This window comes from Myxine glutinosa, chromosome 4 (genome assembly GCF_964187855.1).
Source record: "Myxine glutinosa chromosome 4, kmMyxGlut1.1, whole genome shotgun sequence".
Classification (NCBI taxonomy): Eukaryota; Metazoa; Chordata; class Myxini; order Myxiniformes; family Myxinidae; genus Myxine; species Myxine glutinosa.
The window spans coordinates 128,389,214-128,406,901 of NC_136264.1; the positions used below are offsets into that span (position 1 = coordinate 128,389,214).

Consider the following 17,688-nt stretch of genomic DNA (forward strand, 5'->3'; position numbering starts at 1 on the left):
GGAACAAACACAAGAAACAGATTTAACCAGATGTCACCAGGATTTGGAGGAGGGAGACAGGTTTGAGAGTTAAGAGACAAGCTGCTGAGGAGGGAGACAGGCTGCTGAGAAGGGAGACAGGTTATGAGGAGGGAGACAAGTTGTTGAGGAGGGAGGCAGGTTATGAGGAGGGAGACAGGTTATGAGAAGGGAGACAGGTTATGAGGAGGGAGACAAGTTGTTGAGGAGGCAGACAGGTTATGAGGAGGGAGACAGGCTGCTGAGGAGGGAGACAGGATGTTGAGGCGGGAGACAGGTTATGAGGAGGGAGACAAGTTGTTGAGGAGGGAGACAAGTTGTTGAGGAGGGAGACAGGATGTTGAGGAGGGAGACAGGCTGCTGATAATCGCCTCATGGTTTAACCCATACAGATACCTGCTCTCTATTCTTGCGAACCCATCCCCCTCCAACCCATTTCTTTCTGCCACTCATCCGCAATGTATTGTCTCCGTGTTACTTTTAAATCCACTATCCGTCTCTGAATACACCACCTTCTATAATTTCGTTCCTCCATGACCTAGATGTCTGTATTCAAAACATATTTCCCTTGTGAAGAATCTGAAATATGAATGATCGTTTTAAGGCCATTTTCCCCGCTAGAGCGGGGGTTAGCCTTGCGGGCCCCATGACAATCATGGTTCCCTGTTTGAGGCAATGTTTTTATGGCCGGATGCCCTTCCTGACGCCAACCCTTGGTCACCTCTTACGATGCGCAGGGATACGGTGTACCTATTCTAAACCGGGGTACACACCGTGAAGACTTGTGAAGTTGACCACACCTTGTGAAGACTTCGACTGTATTTACTTTCACTACCTTTCATGCTAAATTTATCCATTTTACCCTCTCATGGAGAAAAAGAGGAAAATCTGTCTCATTTCTAGTTTCACTGTCTTTTTCTTCACCTCCCCACTTGCCCTCAAATTCCAATACACTGACGACTTGTGTCGACCACAAGTCTGGAACATCTCCATGCTCAGACTAGGTTGAGCCAAATTGAAGTTCTCTGTCAGCATGATTAGCATGGCAGAAACATGAAGCATGCATTGTTACAATATCCATTTATTCTGCTTTGTAATAGCCTAGGTGGGCAAGGATTCTATTGTGAAGCTCGTAAGTTTTATGGTAAACAAATTGCTGCAACACAGCACGTCCATATTGTGTTTGCAAACAGAGTTGTGTCACCAACCAACTATTCCTTTCACGCCGCAAGGTGCCTAGGGCTGCCGACGCAGTTTCATTGGCGAAGGAGTACAATCCTGGATGAGTCGCCACTCCCACACAGGATACTCGAATGGCTTATTTCCCCCAATAAGCTGGTGCTCATTGTGCTGACCTTGGAAGGATGACAGGCTGAGTCAACCCACCTGATGTTATGTAGCGGCATGACAGGGGCTCAAACTCAAGACCCTACGATCTTAAGCCAGCAACATTAATTATTAAGCCATCACCAAGCTTAACAGAGTTGTGTGACCTTCTTAAAACCAACAAGTCAGGAGACGACGATGGTTCATGAGCAAGCGGTATTCAATGACAAAGGACGGACTATAACCGAAACAGGCCCGGAAATGTCAAAACGAAGGTTACTGACCTTGAAATGAGATAGAAAATAATGTATAATCAGTTATGAGGTTAGTTACCTGCACAATACCGAAAATTCGGTGAAAAATGAAATTAAAAAAATTAATACATAAATAAATAAATAAATAAATAAATAAAAAATGGGGAAAAAAAAAATTAAAAATCGAGCTCCGTGGGGCTAGACACACGACATTGGCCGAACCAAATACCGAAACCCCTGTCGGATTCCACCAAACCCTTCGGAGAAGATGTAGCTTGAACTCGATTACCCCCTAAAAAGACATCTTTTTCGGGCGTGGCTCCACCCACAATGGGCGCAATACGCCCACTCTAGGCAGGACACAACTAGATCATGATATCAACCTCCCACCCAAGTTTCATCAAGATCGGATGATATCATCGGGTAGTTATGCTGCGGACAAAAAGACAGACACACAGACAGACGCACACACATTACGAATATAGTGGTCACTTGATAACTCCTGAACCAATAAAAATCAGCAGTGATTACAGGTATGTTAAGGCCACTCAACATCATAAAAGGCCAACAACAAAGAAGATGCATTTGCAAGCCAAATGGCAAACTTATATCGTTAGTGGGGACATAGCATGATTGTTTTAAAAGGAGCAGGCATTTTGGGTTATTCATGCTTCCTGGTCCGCAGAATACTTGTCTTTGCTCTCTGTGTTCCATCAGTCCACGGCGAGTGATGTCAAGAGTGTTTCTGTGGTTAGCAATTGCAGTGTAAGTTAAATCCTTGCAAAACTCCTTTTAAATCAAGATTTGGACAATTATTTAAGCCTTCACCTTACTTCACAAATAAATGGTCTGAACATAAGGTCTCATTTTGATGGTCGCTCAAAGAGACAACATTTGGTAACAGATAACAACAGTGCAGAAGCTTGTGAGCAATGCCGATGAGAGAAGGCTGCACAGTGCCATGCTTGTTACTGCATGTAAACAGAAGTAAAAAGGGAGTGGTGCAATGTTTTTGGGATCCCACCTCTGCATATTGCAGAGGTCTGCATCTGCATATTTGGGATCCCACGTGACACGCCTTCCAATTGGGCGGATACTTAACACAAGGTGCATGAGGCCTGAGAAGTCCTAGAATCCAGATAAAGACCACTCACTGATTGAAACATCAGACTTGGGCCTTGCCTGCTAATTGAGGAATACTACTGGAGTTGGTAATGCCCTAGGTTTTTAACATGGATCTTCCCAACCACGACCAGTTTTTGTGGAAAAGACGTTATTTTGGTCACATGATACTTCCATGATGTATTGAAAGCATGTTGGGTATCATTGGGGGTATCAGGTAAGCAAGCACCCACATAGTTACCTCCGCCAACAAAGGTGGGTGAAAGTTAAGTTTTCACCCCTGTCTGTCTGTGAACAAGATATCTCAAAAAGTTGTGTTTGGCAGACAGGTAGTGTATGTGACAAGGACGAAATGATTAGATTTTGGGGAAGATCCGGATTCGGATCCGACTACGAGAATTTTTAAAGTGAATCTTCACCATTGGCAGATCGGATCGGGCCAAAAACGATACGTAGCAGGATATCTCAAAATGTTGTGGACGGATTTGGACGAAACTTGGTGGACCCATTGGGTGTCTGACAAGGAAGAATCGATTCAATTTTGGTGAAGATCTGAATATGGATTCGGATACGAGAATTATTACCTGTGCCACCAAAGGTGGATGGAGGTTATGTTTTCACCCGTCTATCCGTTTGTCTGTCCATCTGTTTGATACTTGGCCAGAAAAAAAAAAAATTCATGTTGATCATTTCAGTTTGTGTGTTTGTTTGTCTGTCCGCTCACTTATACTTGCCTACAGGTCGCAATTTTAAACCGATCTTCAGGAAACTTCACCAAATGGTAGAGTTCGTGGTCCGACAAAAATCCTATATATTTTTTGGGTCAAAATGTCAAAAGGTCAACATAGGCCAAAGGTCAACCACTCTTTTTCAAATTTCTAAAATCCTCAATTTTCATCTGATTGACTTGAAATTTGAATAGGATATACACATCGGCAAACTGAATTCTACCACCAACTATTTCTGAGATCAACATAGGCCAAAGGTCAACAACCATTTCCAATTTCTAAAATCCTCAATTTTTATCCGATTGAATTGAAATTTGAATGGGATATACATATCGGCGAACTGAATTCAACCACCAACTATTTTTGAGATCAGCATAGGCCAAAACATCAACATAGGCCAAAGGTCAACAACCATTTCAAATTTCTAAAATCCTCAATTTTCATCTGATTGACTTGAAATTTGAATAGGATATACATATCGGCGAAATGAATTCAACCACCAACTATTTCTGAGATCAACATAGGCCAAAGGTCAACAACCATTTCCAATTTCTAAAATCCTCAATTTTCATCCGATTGAATTGAAATTTGAATAGGATATACATATCGGCGAACTGAATTCAACCACCAACTATTTTTGAGATCAGCATAGGCAAAAAGGTTAACATAGGCCAAAGGTCAACCACTTTTTAAAAAATTTCTAAAATCCTCAATTTTCATCCGATTGACTTGAAATTTGAATGGGATATACATATCGGCGAACTGAATTCAACCACCAACTATTTTTGAGATCAGCATAGGCCAAAAGGTCAACATAGGCCAAAGGTCAACAACCATTTCCAATTTCTAAAATCCTCAATTTTCATCCGATTGAATTGAAATTTGAATAGGATATACATATCGGCGAACTGAATTCAACCACCAACTATTTTTGAGATCAGCATAGGCCAAAAGGTCAACATAGGCCAAAGGTCAACCACTTTTAAAAAAAATTCTAAAATCCTCAATTTTCATCCGATTGACTTGAAATTTGAATGGGATATACATATCGGCGAACTGAATTCAACCACCAACTATTTTTGAGATCACCATAGGCCAAAAGAGCAACATAGGGCAATGGTCAACAACAATTTCAAATTTCTAAAATCCTCAATTTTCATCCGATTCACTTGAAATTTGAATGGGATTTACATATCAGTTAACTGAATTCAACCAACAACTATTTTTGAGATCAGCATAGGTCAAAATAGGCCAAAGGTCAAGCACTTTTTTCAAATTTCTAAAAGCCTCAATTTTCATCCAATTGACTTGAAATTTAAATTGGATTTTCATATCAGCTTTGTGAAACCAACCACCAACTATTTGTGAGGTCAAAAGGATGCTCTACTGAGTGCCATTCTGCTTTGTTCTCTTTTGCCAAGTGTCGCTCTATGAGTGATTTTATTTGTTTGTTTGTTTGTGAACAAGATATCTCAAGAAGTTGTGGACGGATTCGGACGAAATTTGGTGGTGATGTAGCGTATGTGACAAGGACGAAATGATTATAATTTGGTGAAGATCCGGATTCGGATCCGGCTACTAGAATTTTTAAAGTGCTTCTTCACCTTCTGGGAAATAGGGCCAAAAACGATACATAGCAGATATCTCAAAAAGTTGTGGACGGATTTGGACGAAATTTGGTGGACCGGTTGTGTGTGTGACAAGGAAGAATCGATTCAATTTTGGTGAAGATCCGGATCCGGCTACTAGAATTTTTAAAGTGCTTCTTCACCTTTGGGAAATAGGGCCAAAAACGATACATAGCAGGATATCCCAAAAAGTTGTGGACGGATTTGGACGAAATTTGGTGGAGCAATTGGGTGTGCAACAAGGACTAATCGATTCGATTTTGGTGAAGATCGGAATATGGATTCGGACACGAGATTTATTTAAATTTTTAGTGATTCTTCACCATTGAGAGATCGGGCGAAAAGCGATAAATAACATGATATTTAAAAAAGGTGTGGATGAGTTATGACTAAACTTGGTGGCTGAGTTTGTTAGGTGACAAGAACAAGCCGATTAGACTTTGGTTCAGGTCCGAATCCAGATCCAGCTCATCAGTGGATACAAAACAAACTGCTCAACCTGGCGGAGGTATGAACTCTACCGAGTGCCGTTCTAGTTTGTCATGTAAAGAGCATGGAAAAGCAACAATACACAAGCCTTTCATCAGTGTGGTCAATGTACATGATCACATGGTGTGGTGCAACAAACAAATATCTCAGAGCATCGAAATATGGAAACATGATGAGAAGAACGATGAGTTCAGGTATATGTCCAGGTACATCTCCACAAAAACCAAACATATAATCCACCCCTTAAAACAACCTGTTCAAGTTTGATGACAGGGAGGCATTTCAAGGTAACAAACGACTATCCATCAAAGTTTGTCTGACAGTCCTAAACATGAAATCATCATCCCTTGACTTTTGGTAGGATTGTTTTTTGTGGACAAGTTATCTCATGACCTTTAGACGCTGTCGAAAAAGTAAACCAAATCAAAACATCTGATTAAAACCACTTCATTCGTAAAGGGAAATGTGTTAAAGCAAGATAAGCTCGCTTGGGAAACTGCATGACAAGGTGTGTGCTTTCATTTAACAAATCGCTGTGAACGGATTTGACATTCCGAGGGAGTGCAGACCGCACACCTTGTGCTGAAGGCTGGGGAGGTTTGGCAGTACTTGATTCCATAGATCGGTTCGAATCCTGCGCGGGCTGGGACTCGATCGTCGGATTCTCACACGGCCGCTTAGAGTCTGGGCCTTGACCGCCTTCCAACTGCCAGACATGCCTCGACTAGCACAGACCTAGAATAGGCCTTTCTAAGCCATGTGATATCTCAGGCACCTAGGAGAGAAGTTTCATTCAAAGGTTTGTCAAAAAACCCGAACTTTGAGTATAACTTAGCAATGGGGAATCCATTTACTACTTTTCAATGGAGTTGTGCTTACAAGTTGTAAATACAGAAAGTGATCTGGTTTACTAAGAGCATTGGATAAAATCAAAACAACAACTTCTTTGTTCGTATGCACAACAAGGCTGCGGGGTAGCATCATTGGCTGGTGGCTGTGGCTCTGCCGGTTAGGGCAGGAATTTGGAATCTGTTCATGGTGCCGGCGATGGCTCGCCCACTCTTTGTGAAGGACACCATTGGATCTTTAACCTCAACCAACAAATGCTGGCAGACGGGACTCCCGTTTAATGGCAGTCTGAGGGACGGAACACACATTGATTAATTCACCCTGAGTGTGAAACACTGCGATGACGGTTTATAGCTGGGTCTGGATTAGAACCCAGGCTAGACATCTTACATAGTAGGGTCAATATACGAAAAAAACTCACCTAACCCCAAAAAATTGATACAAAAGGTTTTTCAATGGATTATGGTACCATTGGGCATGCTAAATAACATATTAAAAATCTAGTAACATCTGACTTCCGGAAAGGGGTCATTTTCAAGATGGCGTCCAAGATGGCTGCCGGGAGCTTAAAACGGCCACATCTCAATTATTATTCAACCTAGAAAGGTGGTTTTGGTGTCTAACCCTAGGTTTTAGGGCCCAAGGAATCCAATTGAATCAATAAAATTACCATCAGTTAATTATTTATTGACAAGACCAAGATGGCATCCCAAGGTGACATCCTGATCCACTAAAATGGCTCTGTCGAATAGTAGTCAACCTAGAGAGATTTTTTCAGTGTGTATACCTAGGTTTAAGGCACCCAGGAAATCATCAAAATTACTTAAATAAGCACAAAGTAATCAGGTAATCCAGTAAGCCAGGTTTACCAGCCCATTAGGCATTTGTTGTCTTATACAGTTAGTCGCTATTCATCGTCATCCTCCGACTCCTCTGGAAGAAACTTGTTATGTGGATTGTCACATTCTTCAAGTTGGCACGGTCCACAGGCAGTAGTACATGGTAGTAGGCTATGAGCCAGACCCCCCAAATTGACCGGTCGGTACCATACAGATGGAGTAAGGCTCATTGTGATTTTTAGCAAGATATATGTCCCTAGATATGAAAAAAAAGTGATAGCAGTGTATAACTCTCGGCCATCTCTGTGTTATCACCCGAAATATTATTATACGCCCGCTTCGCTTCGCCAAAAAATGTGATATTTGCTAAAATTGGAATAAATATGTTTTTAAGGACCACAGAGTGCCAATAATTTGCATACTGGATGCCAACTAATATAGTAATAGAAATATAGAACATTTGTGGGGGTTATTTATCAAATTTTTGATATAATGACAAAAAATATGCTAAATTTAGTGAAAAGGTGGTCGAAATCGCTTCGAGTTCAGAATTCACATTGTACATTTTTGTCAATATTTCAAAAATGAAAACTCCCAGAGTAACATTTGACCCCTCAAAATCTTCGCAAGGAACTTTCAGTCAAGATGGTTGAACGGTTGGTTGAACGGTTAGGGGGTATGGTTGAACATATTTTGAACTTTGCCAAAATATGTGCCCCAAACAACCACCATATTACAAAGTAATGATATATTCCAATGCAGTGGTTCCTTGCGAAGATTTTGAGGGGTCAAATGTTACTCTGGGAGTTTTCATTTTTGAAATATTGACAAAAATGTACAATGTGAATTCTGAACTCGAAGCGATTTCGACCACTTTTTCACTAAATTTAACATATTTTCTGTCATTATATCAATATTTTGATAAATAACCCCCACAAATGTTCTATATTTCTATTACTATATTAGTTGGCATCCAGTATGCAAATTATTGGCACTCTGTGGTCCTTAAAAACATATTTATTCCAATTTTAGCAAATATCACATTTTTTGGCGAAGCGAAGCGGGCGTATAATAATATTTCGGGTGATAACACAGAGATGGCCGAGAGTTATACACTGCTATCACTTTTTTTTCATATCTAGGGACATATATCTTGCTAAAAATCACAATGAGCCTTACTCCATCTGTATGGTACCGACCAACCCCCTTGGCTCATAGCCTATAATAATATTTCGGGTGATAACACAGAGATGGCCGAGAGTTATACACTGCTATCACCTTTTTTTCATATCTAGGGACATATATCTTGCTAAAAATCACAATAAGCCTTACTCCATCTGTATGGTACCGACCAACCCCCTTGGCTCATAGCCTATAGTCCATATCGTCTACAAGAGCAGCGGAGTGTCTTGCAGGCAGTGGAGCAGTTACAATGAATGACCTTCAAGAGACTGTCTGGAGCAGCGTTCATTCTTGACATAAGTGGGCCAAACTGATTTGGATTTTGTTTATGCATACATGTACCAAATAATATACTTATTCCTTTTGAGATGAAAATAAATTGTTTGTCAGATTTTTCAGTACCCCCACCCCCTCCCCAATATAAAATAGTCTGTCCCTTGCCATAACCTCTCAAGCTTTGTACAAACCTTTGTCTGTAATGATCACTGAATACTGTGGACTGGAGTCACAGGTGGCAGTGGTGTAGACACATTACACTCTTATCTCCAATCTGAAACACACACTTGGTTCATTAGCTGGTGAGTCGGAGGATGACGATGAATAGCGACTAACTGTATAAGACAACAAATGCCTAATGGGCTGGTAAACCTGGCTTACTGGATTACCTGATTACTTTGTGCTTATTTAAGTAATTTTGATGATTTCCTGGGTGCCTTAAACCTAGGTATACACACTGAAAAAATCTCTCTAGGTTGACTACTATTCGACAGAGCCATTTTAGTGGATCAGGATGTCACCTTGGGATGCCATCTTGGACTTGTCAATAAATAATTAACTGATGGTAATTTTATTAATTCAATTGGATTCCTTGGGCCCTAAAACCTAGGGTTAGACACCAAAACCACCTTTCTAGGTTGAATAATAATTGAGATGTGGCCATTTTAAGCTCCCGGCGGTCATCTTGGACGCCATCTTCAAAATGACCCCTTTCCGGAAGTCAGATGTTACTAGATTTTTAGTATGTTATTTAGCATGCCCAATGGTACCAGAATCCATTGAAAAACCTTTTGTATCAATTTTTTGGGGGTTCAACCGTATATTGACCCCTCTAAGAGGTGAGTGGGCGTACATCTAGACCATCCAGTCACCCCAGCAAAACATCTGTACGTGTGTGATGGGCTATGTAATCTTGCATAGTTTTCTTCCTTTAATTCCCTCATTCTTTCTCTCTCCCCCTCTCACCTCGAGTCAATCCGTTACTCCCTGCTTACTCAATCCCATAGAAATAGGCAAATTCTAAAATTTGAATTGCCTTTGCCCCTCGTTTTCCTGCCTTTGGAGTCACCTCCATGTGTTGTCCAATAGCATTCCTCCCTCCACTGCTTCAAGGTTGCGGCTCACCACCGTCTCATGTCGGCTCTCGTTTCCATTCATGATTGTTTTATATCCTAACCTCCCACCACAGCACCCGCCTTTCTTATTACTAGGGCATGCCCGTACTATATCTATATCTAAAATTATATCCCCCCCCTCTATTTACATGAAATGGTTTGGTCCAAAGCGAACGGCTTGCGAGTGGTGACAATCCCCCCCCTCTATTTACATGCAATGGTTTGGTCCAAAGCGAACGGCTTCCGGAGTTTGGTAAAGAAATCGCCATCGCGTGCACAAACGCGCAGGAAAGCGAATGAATCGCAAATTCGTTTTTATTAGTTGTAAAACATAGTTTAACGCCAACATAGTTTGCAAACGTGAAATAAATGAATACGCTGTCAAATGTGCCATCCGAGGCAGAGTGTGCCCGCCACGTTCGGCACACGCGATCGTTCGCTGCTCTCTGATTGGTTGAATCGTTTTTTGGACATAGCTCGGTAAGTAATTGTCCGATTAATATGAAACCTTGAAAAGGCACATCCTCGGGTCCCCAGCAATATACCTGGCAAGTTAAAAGTATATCGGACCCGTGGTTGTCGAGAAACAGCGGTCACAGACAAACAAACGTACAGACAGACAGACAGAGATTACTGGAATTATAGATAGATATGTCATGTTTGTATGTCTCTGTGAAATAGCGCTTTGCTTCCTTCTGCCCTTCTGCATCAGTTGAAACCACTCGTCCTCTGCATTTGTTCCTCCATGAACATCAACTTTGTGTTAAAATGAATTAAATATATATATATCATAAAACGAACAGATCAAAGGCAAGCAAGACACGAATGGAGTTATTTTGCGATTCTTAAGCGAGCTATAACATCCAGTATCTCATATCCCAGTGATAGCCAAGCTGGGCAATGTTTAAGCTCTTGAAATCTGATGGGATTGGGAATATTTAAGTCTGGAGTTGTCGGCAAACTTACCTTAGTTGTTCTTCCACTTGATATCAACACCTCACAGAATCTTTGACAATGTGTGGGTAAAAGTGGGTTTTTCTTTTGCAGTTATTAGAGAATACCCAAGGTGCAGACTTGTATGGAAATTTGTAAAGCTATTAAGTTTGGCCTCAAATCCGCTCTCTGCAGTCAAGACTGGTCCATCAGAACATCACCTATTCATATTCACTACTGCTGGAATGTCCCATACTGAAGCCGAGTCTATGGGCCTATAACATTCCCATCGCAGACAGGTCAGTGGTCTGTCTCTTTGCCTTCTTACACCTATTTTTCTGGTCTTCCACTTTATTTCCGTGCTTTGTTGTGTCCCCTCTCCTCCCAGGTTTCTGCACGGTGCACACAGTCCACCATGCACCCCCTTCTGCTGAAACAACCTAAATCCAGGATCAATGCTCACCTCCACTCATTCGCTCCTCTTTCTTCACACTTGTGGGACCAATCTCCACATTCTCTTTAACCACATACTTCCCTCCAGGTCTTCAAGACAGCTTCCACCATCACCTCAGATCATCCCCAATCCAAAATCATGTTCTTTTCTACCCTTGTTAACCCTCCCCCCAACCCACCTTCGCCCCAAGCCCCTCTCCTTACAACTTTCCTGTTTTTCCTTCCTGAGAGTTTCCTTCTACATCCATCTTGCCCACCCCATGCGTCTTACCTACCCCTCATTCATCTCCTCAACTCCTGTTTTGTCCAAGTCTCCCTCTATTTTGTCCTTCAACTAAGCTGCTCGTGTTTACCTCCCCCCCTCCCCCTCTCTGTACTGTTCCTTTTTCTCTGTTGCGTACTGATCTGTTCAATGTTCTTGCTCTTCTAAGAGCCTTGACTCTGTATACCAAAAAAAACAAACTGTGTATACCAAACTTTACCATTTTGCCAATGACTCCACCATGCAGAGAGCAAAACCTCATATTCGTCCCTTTCGGCAGACCACTGCTGAATCCCTTTTGGCAGACCATTGCTGAATCCCTTTTGGCAGACCACTGCGGAATCCCTTTTGGCAGACCATTGCTGAATCCCTTTTGGCAGACCACTGCTGAATCCCTTTTGGCAGACCACTGCTGAATCCCTTTTGGCAGACCACTGCTGAATCCCTTTCGGCAGACCATTGCTGAATCCCTTTCGGCAGACCACTGCTGAATCCCTTTTGGCAGACCACTGCTGAATCCCTTTTGGCAGACCATTGCTGAATCCATTTCGGCAGACCACTGCTGAATCCCTTTTGGCAGACCACTGCTGAATCCCTTTTGGCAGACCACTGCTGAATCCCTTTTGGCAGACCACTGCTGAATCCCTTTTGGCAGACCACGGCTGAATCCCTTTTGGCAGACCACTGCTGAATCCCTTTGGCAGACCACTGCTGAATCCCTTTCGGCAGATCATTGCTGAATCCCTTTTGGCAGACCATTGCTGAATCCCTTTCGGCAGACCACTGCTGAATCCCTTTTGGCAGACCACTGCTGAATCCCTTTTGGCAGACCACTGCTGAATCGCTTTGGCAGACCACTGCTGAATCCCTTTTGGCAGACCACTGCTGAATCCCTTTTGGCAGACAACTGCTGAATCCCTTTCGGCAGACCACTGCTGAATCCCTTTTGGCAGACAACTGCTGAATCCCTTTCGGCAGACCACTGCTGAATCCCTTTTGGCAGACCACCAATGAATCCCTTTCAGCAGACCACTGATGAATCCCTTTTGGCAGACCACTGCTGAATCGCTTTCGGCAGACCACCGATGAATCCCTTTTGGCAGACCACTGATGAATCCCTTTTGGCAGACCACTGCTGAATCCCCTTTGGCAGACCTGGAAAAGATAAACCGCTTATCACCTTCTTGGAACATTAGGTTCAATGCAGCCAAGTCATACACACGGATGGGCAATCAAACTATCCAATCCACTTCTCTGGCAGCCATTGGAAGGGGTACAGTCCCTGGAACTCCTTGGCCTCACTATCTGTGATAATCTTTCATGGGAGGATAATATCATAAGTTCAGCATGAAATGTCAGTCGCAGTCTTGGTTTTTTCTGTACAGCTTATAAGGCATTCCTGAGCTGTTCCGAACTCATCACAGTGCACAAGGATTTCATACAGAGCTCCAGGGAGTAGGCTCTTTATTCTGGGCTGATACCCCTACTTCCCAGCTTGCTTCAAGTTACAGGGATGAAAACTAGGCCTTCTGTACCACTCGTGGATAAGATTCCCAAGGCAGGAGATTCACAAGGTCTGTCACTCTCCCAACGGCAGCAAATTTGTGGGCTATTTTATACGAGCTTGGATATCATATTTTAGAAACCATGGATGGAGGTCCTCAATGCCAAACAGGAAATCAGAGCTGTATCCCTAGACATATCACGTGCCTTGATAAGGTCTGGCACCCCGCTCTGCTCACCAAACTCTCCTCCTATGGTATCCATGGAAATCTCCATGCATGGCTTGCGGACTTCCTCTCTGGTCATAGTCAACGTGTGGCTCTGAATGGATTTCTCTCAACTCCCTTTCCTGTTCAGGCTGGAGTTCGCCAAGGCAGTCTTCTGGGCCCTGTGCTTTTTCTGGTCTTCATCAATGATCTCTCCGACTCTCTGGAAAATCCTCTCTATCTCTTTGCTGATGACTCCACTCTCTGCCGCTCCATCCCTCATCCCTCAGATCAGCAGTCTGCAGCCTCCTCACTCTCTGCAGACCTGGACAAAATCACAGACTGGGCAAACAAGTGGAACATGTCTTTCAATCCTGACAAATCTCACACTCTTACTATGTTTCTTTGAAAAGACCGACTGCACAACCCTCCCATCTACTTTCTCAACAACCCTCTCTGTCACTCAACCTTTTGAGTCTCACTATCTGCCATGATCTTTCCTGGGAAAACCACATTTCAAATCTGGCCTCCAAAGCCAGTCGCCGACTGGGCATCCTCCGTCGTGCGATGTCTTTCCTTGGCACACTTGAGCTCCTCACCACATACAAGGCTATCATCCGCAGCTCAATGGAGTACTGCTCTCCCCTCTGGGCCGGTGCTCCTGCCTCACACCTAGCTCGGCTTCACGCTGTTGAAACCAAAGCTTTCAGAATCATTGGAATCTCCCGCGATGAAGCTGATTGTGAGGGCCTTTCACTCACACAGCGTAGGCAGGTAGGTGGTCTTTCTTTCTTCTACAGACTCCTATCCGGCCTAGCTCCACCAGCTCTATCTGTGCTCTGTCCCCCAAATATTCCTAAAGGTCGCACAAGATCTGCCAGCAACCCTCTTCTCGTGAAATTGCCAAAATAAAGACTCCCTGCTCACCTTCACTCTTTCATTCTTCTTTACTCCCACCTTTGGAACAAACTCCCTCACTCTTCAATCCCACTCCTTCCTCCAGGTCTTTAAAACAGCTGTTCACCACCATCTCTTATCTTCTCCCATCCAAAACCTTGATCTTTTCTACCCCCATTAATTCACCCCAGATCCACATTTTTGAAATACAAACTTCTTTTCCCGGAAGTCCTAGAAGTCCCGGAAGCAGTGTCCATGTGTTTTATGCCTCACCCACCCACACCCCTTCCCATGCCTCCTCCCCCAAGCTCTCTCCCTCCCACAGATCTCCCGATTTCCCTGTTCTCTGCTGTTGTACTTGTGCTTCCCTCTCTCTCCCCATCTTGTCTCCCGCTCCCTTTATTGTATGTGTTGTGTGTCCATTTTTTTCTTTTTTTGTGATTAATGTTAGCTCTTATACAAGCCTCGATCTTGAAAACAAAAAAAACCCTACATTTGGCCTTGCTCATCCTGCCTTCACCTACCTCTGCCTCCTCTCCATATGCCACCCCTTGAAACTCTCATTTGCTCAGCCGCCAAATTAAGACCTGGCTGGTGGCTTACCTGATTTCATTCATCCCCTTGTCTTCTTGATTGTGAAATAATCTGCCTGCGTCCATTGTCTCACATTCCTTACTTCAGCCTTCCAAAGGTGGAACCCATCACACCTCATGCGCTCAATCAGGCACGTCCATGATGTCCTCTACACATGCTGATACTTTCCCATTGGTACTTGTTTGTATGTCATTCCTCCTTTCGTCCTCGTGTATGTCCATCCACCTATACCCTATGGTAGTTTGTGAACCTGCTACCCTTTCTCGTTCAGCACCTCCATGAGTCTCGACCGTTTTTTTTTTTTGTTTTTTTTCCTTTTTTTTTTGTATACAAGATCGAGGCTCGTGAAAGAGCTAACATTAATCACACAGAAAGACAAACCGACACATAAAACATATAACATCGGGAGCGGTAGACAAGATGGGGAGAGAGGGGGAAGGACACAAACACAACATTTGAGAGCAGGGACCGAGAGACATGGAGACATCGAGAGATCTGAGAGAGGGCGAGGGCTTTGGGGGGGGGGGGCATGGGAAGGGGGCGGTGGGAGAGGTATAAAACATATGGACACTGCCAGGACTTCCAGGAAAGAAGTTGGAATTTCAAACAAGGTGGATCTGGGGTGAATTAGCGGGGGTAGAAAAGATCAAGGTTTTGGATGGGGGAAGATAAGAGATGGTGGTGAACAGCTGTTTTAAAGACCTGGAGGGAGGAGTGGGATTGAAGGGAGTGAGGGAGTTTGTTCCAGAGGCGGGAGAAAAGAGGAATGAAAGAGTGAAGTTGTATAAAAAAAGTCACTTTGTACATCGGAAATATGACTCAGATGCTTGAGAAAACTTCCTCACCACCATTTGTAATCCAAATCTGTATTTTGACATTGTGGAAACAGGCGAATCAACTGTCAATAGCTCTCCAAGCCCTTCGTGACCAAATGACCATTTAATAATCAATGTTGTTGAATTCAAACACAAGTCAAAGACCTGGCAGACAACCCAAGAGCCTAATTCTCACAAATATTTCACAACACTCGAAAGCAAGGAGACAATTTCCCCATAAACCTAAATCATCCAATTAAAACAAACCTGTAATGTACACTGGACTTCAAATATATAACTGTTGTCCAAACACAAATTTAATTGAAAGTACGACAGCATTTACCTGTTTGTCTCCAAGGTGGGCATAATTTGGCTGGTTAAAGTGGTAGCAGTTGTTGTGTTGGTGCTTTGTCTCTAGTTCCAAAAAAACGAACTATTTCTGGCTGTATGTCATTGTACAGTATTTATGAGCATTGTCCCATATTCGTCAGCATCGTAAGACAGCCCATAAAGAATTGCAGGTTAGAATCCTTACCTTTTCTAGTTAATTAAACAGGTTGGTTGGTAGGAAGCATGAGTCACAGTCCTATAATATATTGCTAATAGTTTACATAATTATGTTTACATTGATAAGAATTAAAATTACTATAATTGTTGGCAAAAACAAAGCTCCGGCTGTAGTGTGCTTGTATTGCCACAAAGCTGTGAGTTTCCCAGGTTTCAATATTGAGGCGAATGAGTTTATGACCAATTTGTAGGGTTAAGGTTAACGCTGGTTGCCTTGTTTGTTTGTCCTGATTGTTTGTCAAAGAAACGCAGTCGAGCCGTTCAAGAAGACTTTTGCTGGTACTGTTACCAATTACTCCCCGATATAGAAATGCTTTTATATGCACCTTTTTATATATCTTATAACAAAACAGATTTGATTTTTTATCAGATTTAGTGCAAAGGTCTCCAATTAAACATGTCAGATGCATTATAAAGCACATAACCATAAAAAGATTAATTTGTGGTTATTAAAACCATTCTGATAAAATTATCAGCAGATGGATGAAATGTTACATACAGCAAACTGAAATGGCAACATGCACGATTATATTGAGTTGTCGTAAAAAAATTAACGAGACAAATAAAATTGTACCGTTCGCCGAGTATTCTTCCTCATCTCTGACCTTGCCTCACTCTCCCCACCCCACCCCTATTACTTCACTTCCTCCTTCTACATTGCTCTGGGTGTTGCACTAAACGTTTGAAAATTCACTGGATCATTGTGATGCGGACATTTTAACTTATAGTCGTGGTACATTGCCCTGAGACGTCTCTTCCCCTCATTTTATGAACAAAAAAAAAATATTTCATTATTCTTAACTTTGGAAGTAAGCTCCTACATTACTGCTATTGTGCTAAATGCACATATACACAACGTGTACATATGTATGTATGTATATATATATATATATATATATATATATATATACAGTCACGTGAAAAAGTAAGTACACCCCATGTAAAGTTTTGACTTTTTCAACATATTTCAACATACAGCTATTTGATCTTCATTTCAACAATATTGATAGATAAAGGTGATATAATATAACAAATATCATGAAACATTTACATTTTGTAGTCCATTGTATAATTTAAATAAACATGAATGCAAATTTTGCATGTGGAAAAAGTAAGTACACCCCCATGTAAAGTTTTGACTTTTTCAACATATTTCAACATACAGCTATTTGATCTTCATTTCAACAATATTGATACTTATGTCTTATGTCAATACTTATGTCAATGTGATATTTCAGTTTTTTATTTTTAATAAATTTGCAAAACTTTCTAAATTCCTGTTTTCTCTTCGTCATTATGGGGTATTGAGTGTGGATTGATGAGGGAAAAAATGAATTTAAACGATTTCAGCATAAGGCTGCAACATAACAAAATGTGAAAAAAGTGAAGGGGTCTGAATACTTTCTGAATGCACTGTAACTCATCAGCATTAGTATTCAGATAGGCCTGCCTTTTATGTGGTGAGAAACAGGAGATATGCGAATGCAAGGACTATGGAGAGGTCTTCTTCCTCCTCCCAATAATAACCTCCTCCATCCCCTCCCCTTTTATAAATCGACATTTATAGCCATATAGATTGGTAACCATTGCACATTTTAGACAGTATTTGGCGTCTTATCTTTCCAGAAAGTT

General features: G+C 42.1%; 1 protein-coding gene across 4 annotated transcripts in view; it reads right to left on the minus strand.

Annotated features, from left to right (window-relative positions):
* The window catches only part of LOC137425194 (rho GTPase-activating protein 45), a 137,945-nt gene extending 121,239 nt beyond the window's left edge, over positions 1-16,706 (minus strand). The window contains exons 1-3 of one of the 4 annotated variants that reach the window (XM_068113365.2): positions 16,631-16,675; positions 8,903-8,985; positions 6,142-6,340 (exon numbers count right to left, since the gene is read on the minus strand). In XM_068113365.2, the coding sequence (XP_067969466.2) occupies positions 6,142-6,282 (141 nt within the window). In that variant the 5' untranslated portion in view covers positions 6,283-6,340; positions 8,903-8,985; positions 16,631-16,675. Of the gene's footprint in view, positions 1-6,141; positions 6,341-8,902; positions 8,986-16,630 lie in introns of all 4 variants that reach the window. The other 3 variants (XM_078776399.1, XM_068113364.2, XM_078776398.1) reach the window with 3 other exon arrangements.
* Positions 16,707-17,688: the final 982 nt, after the last annotated feature.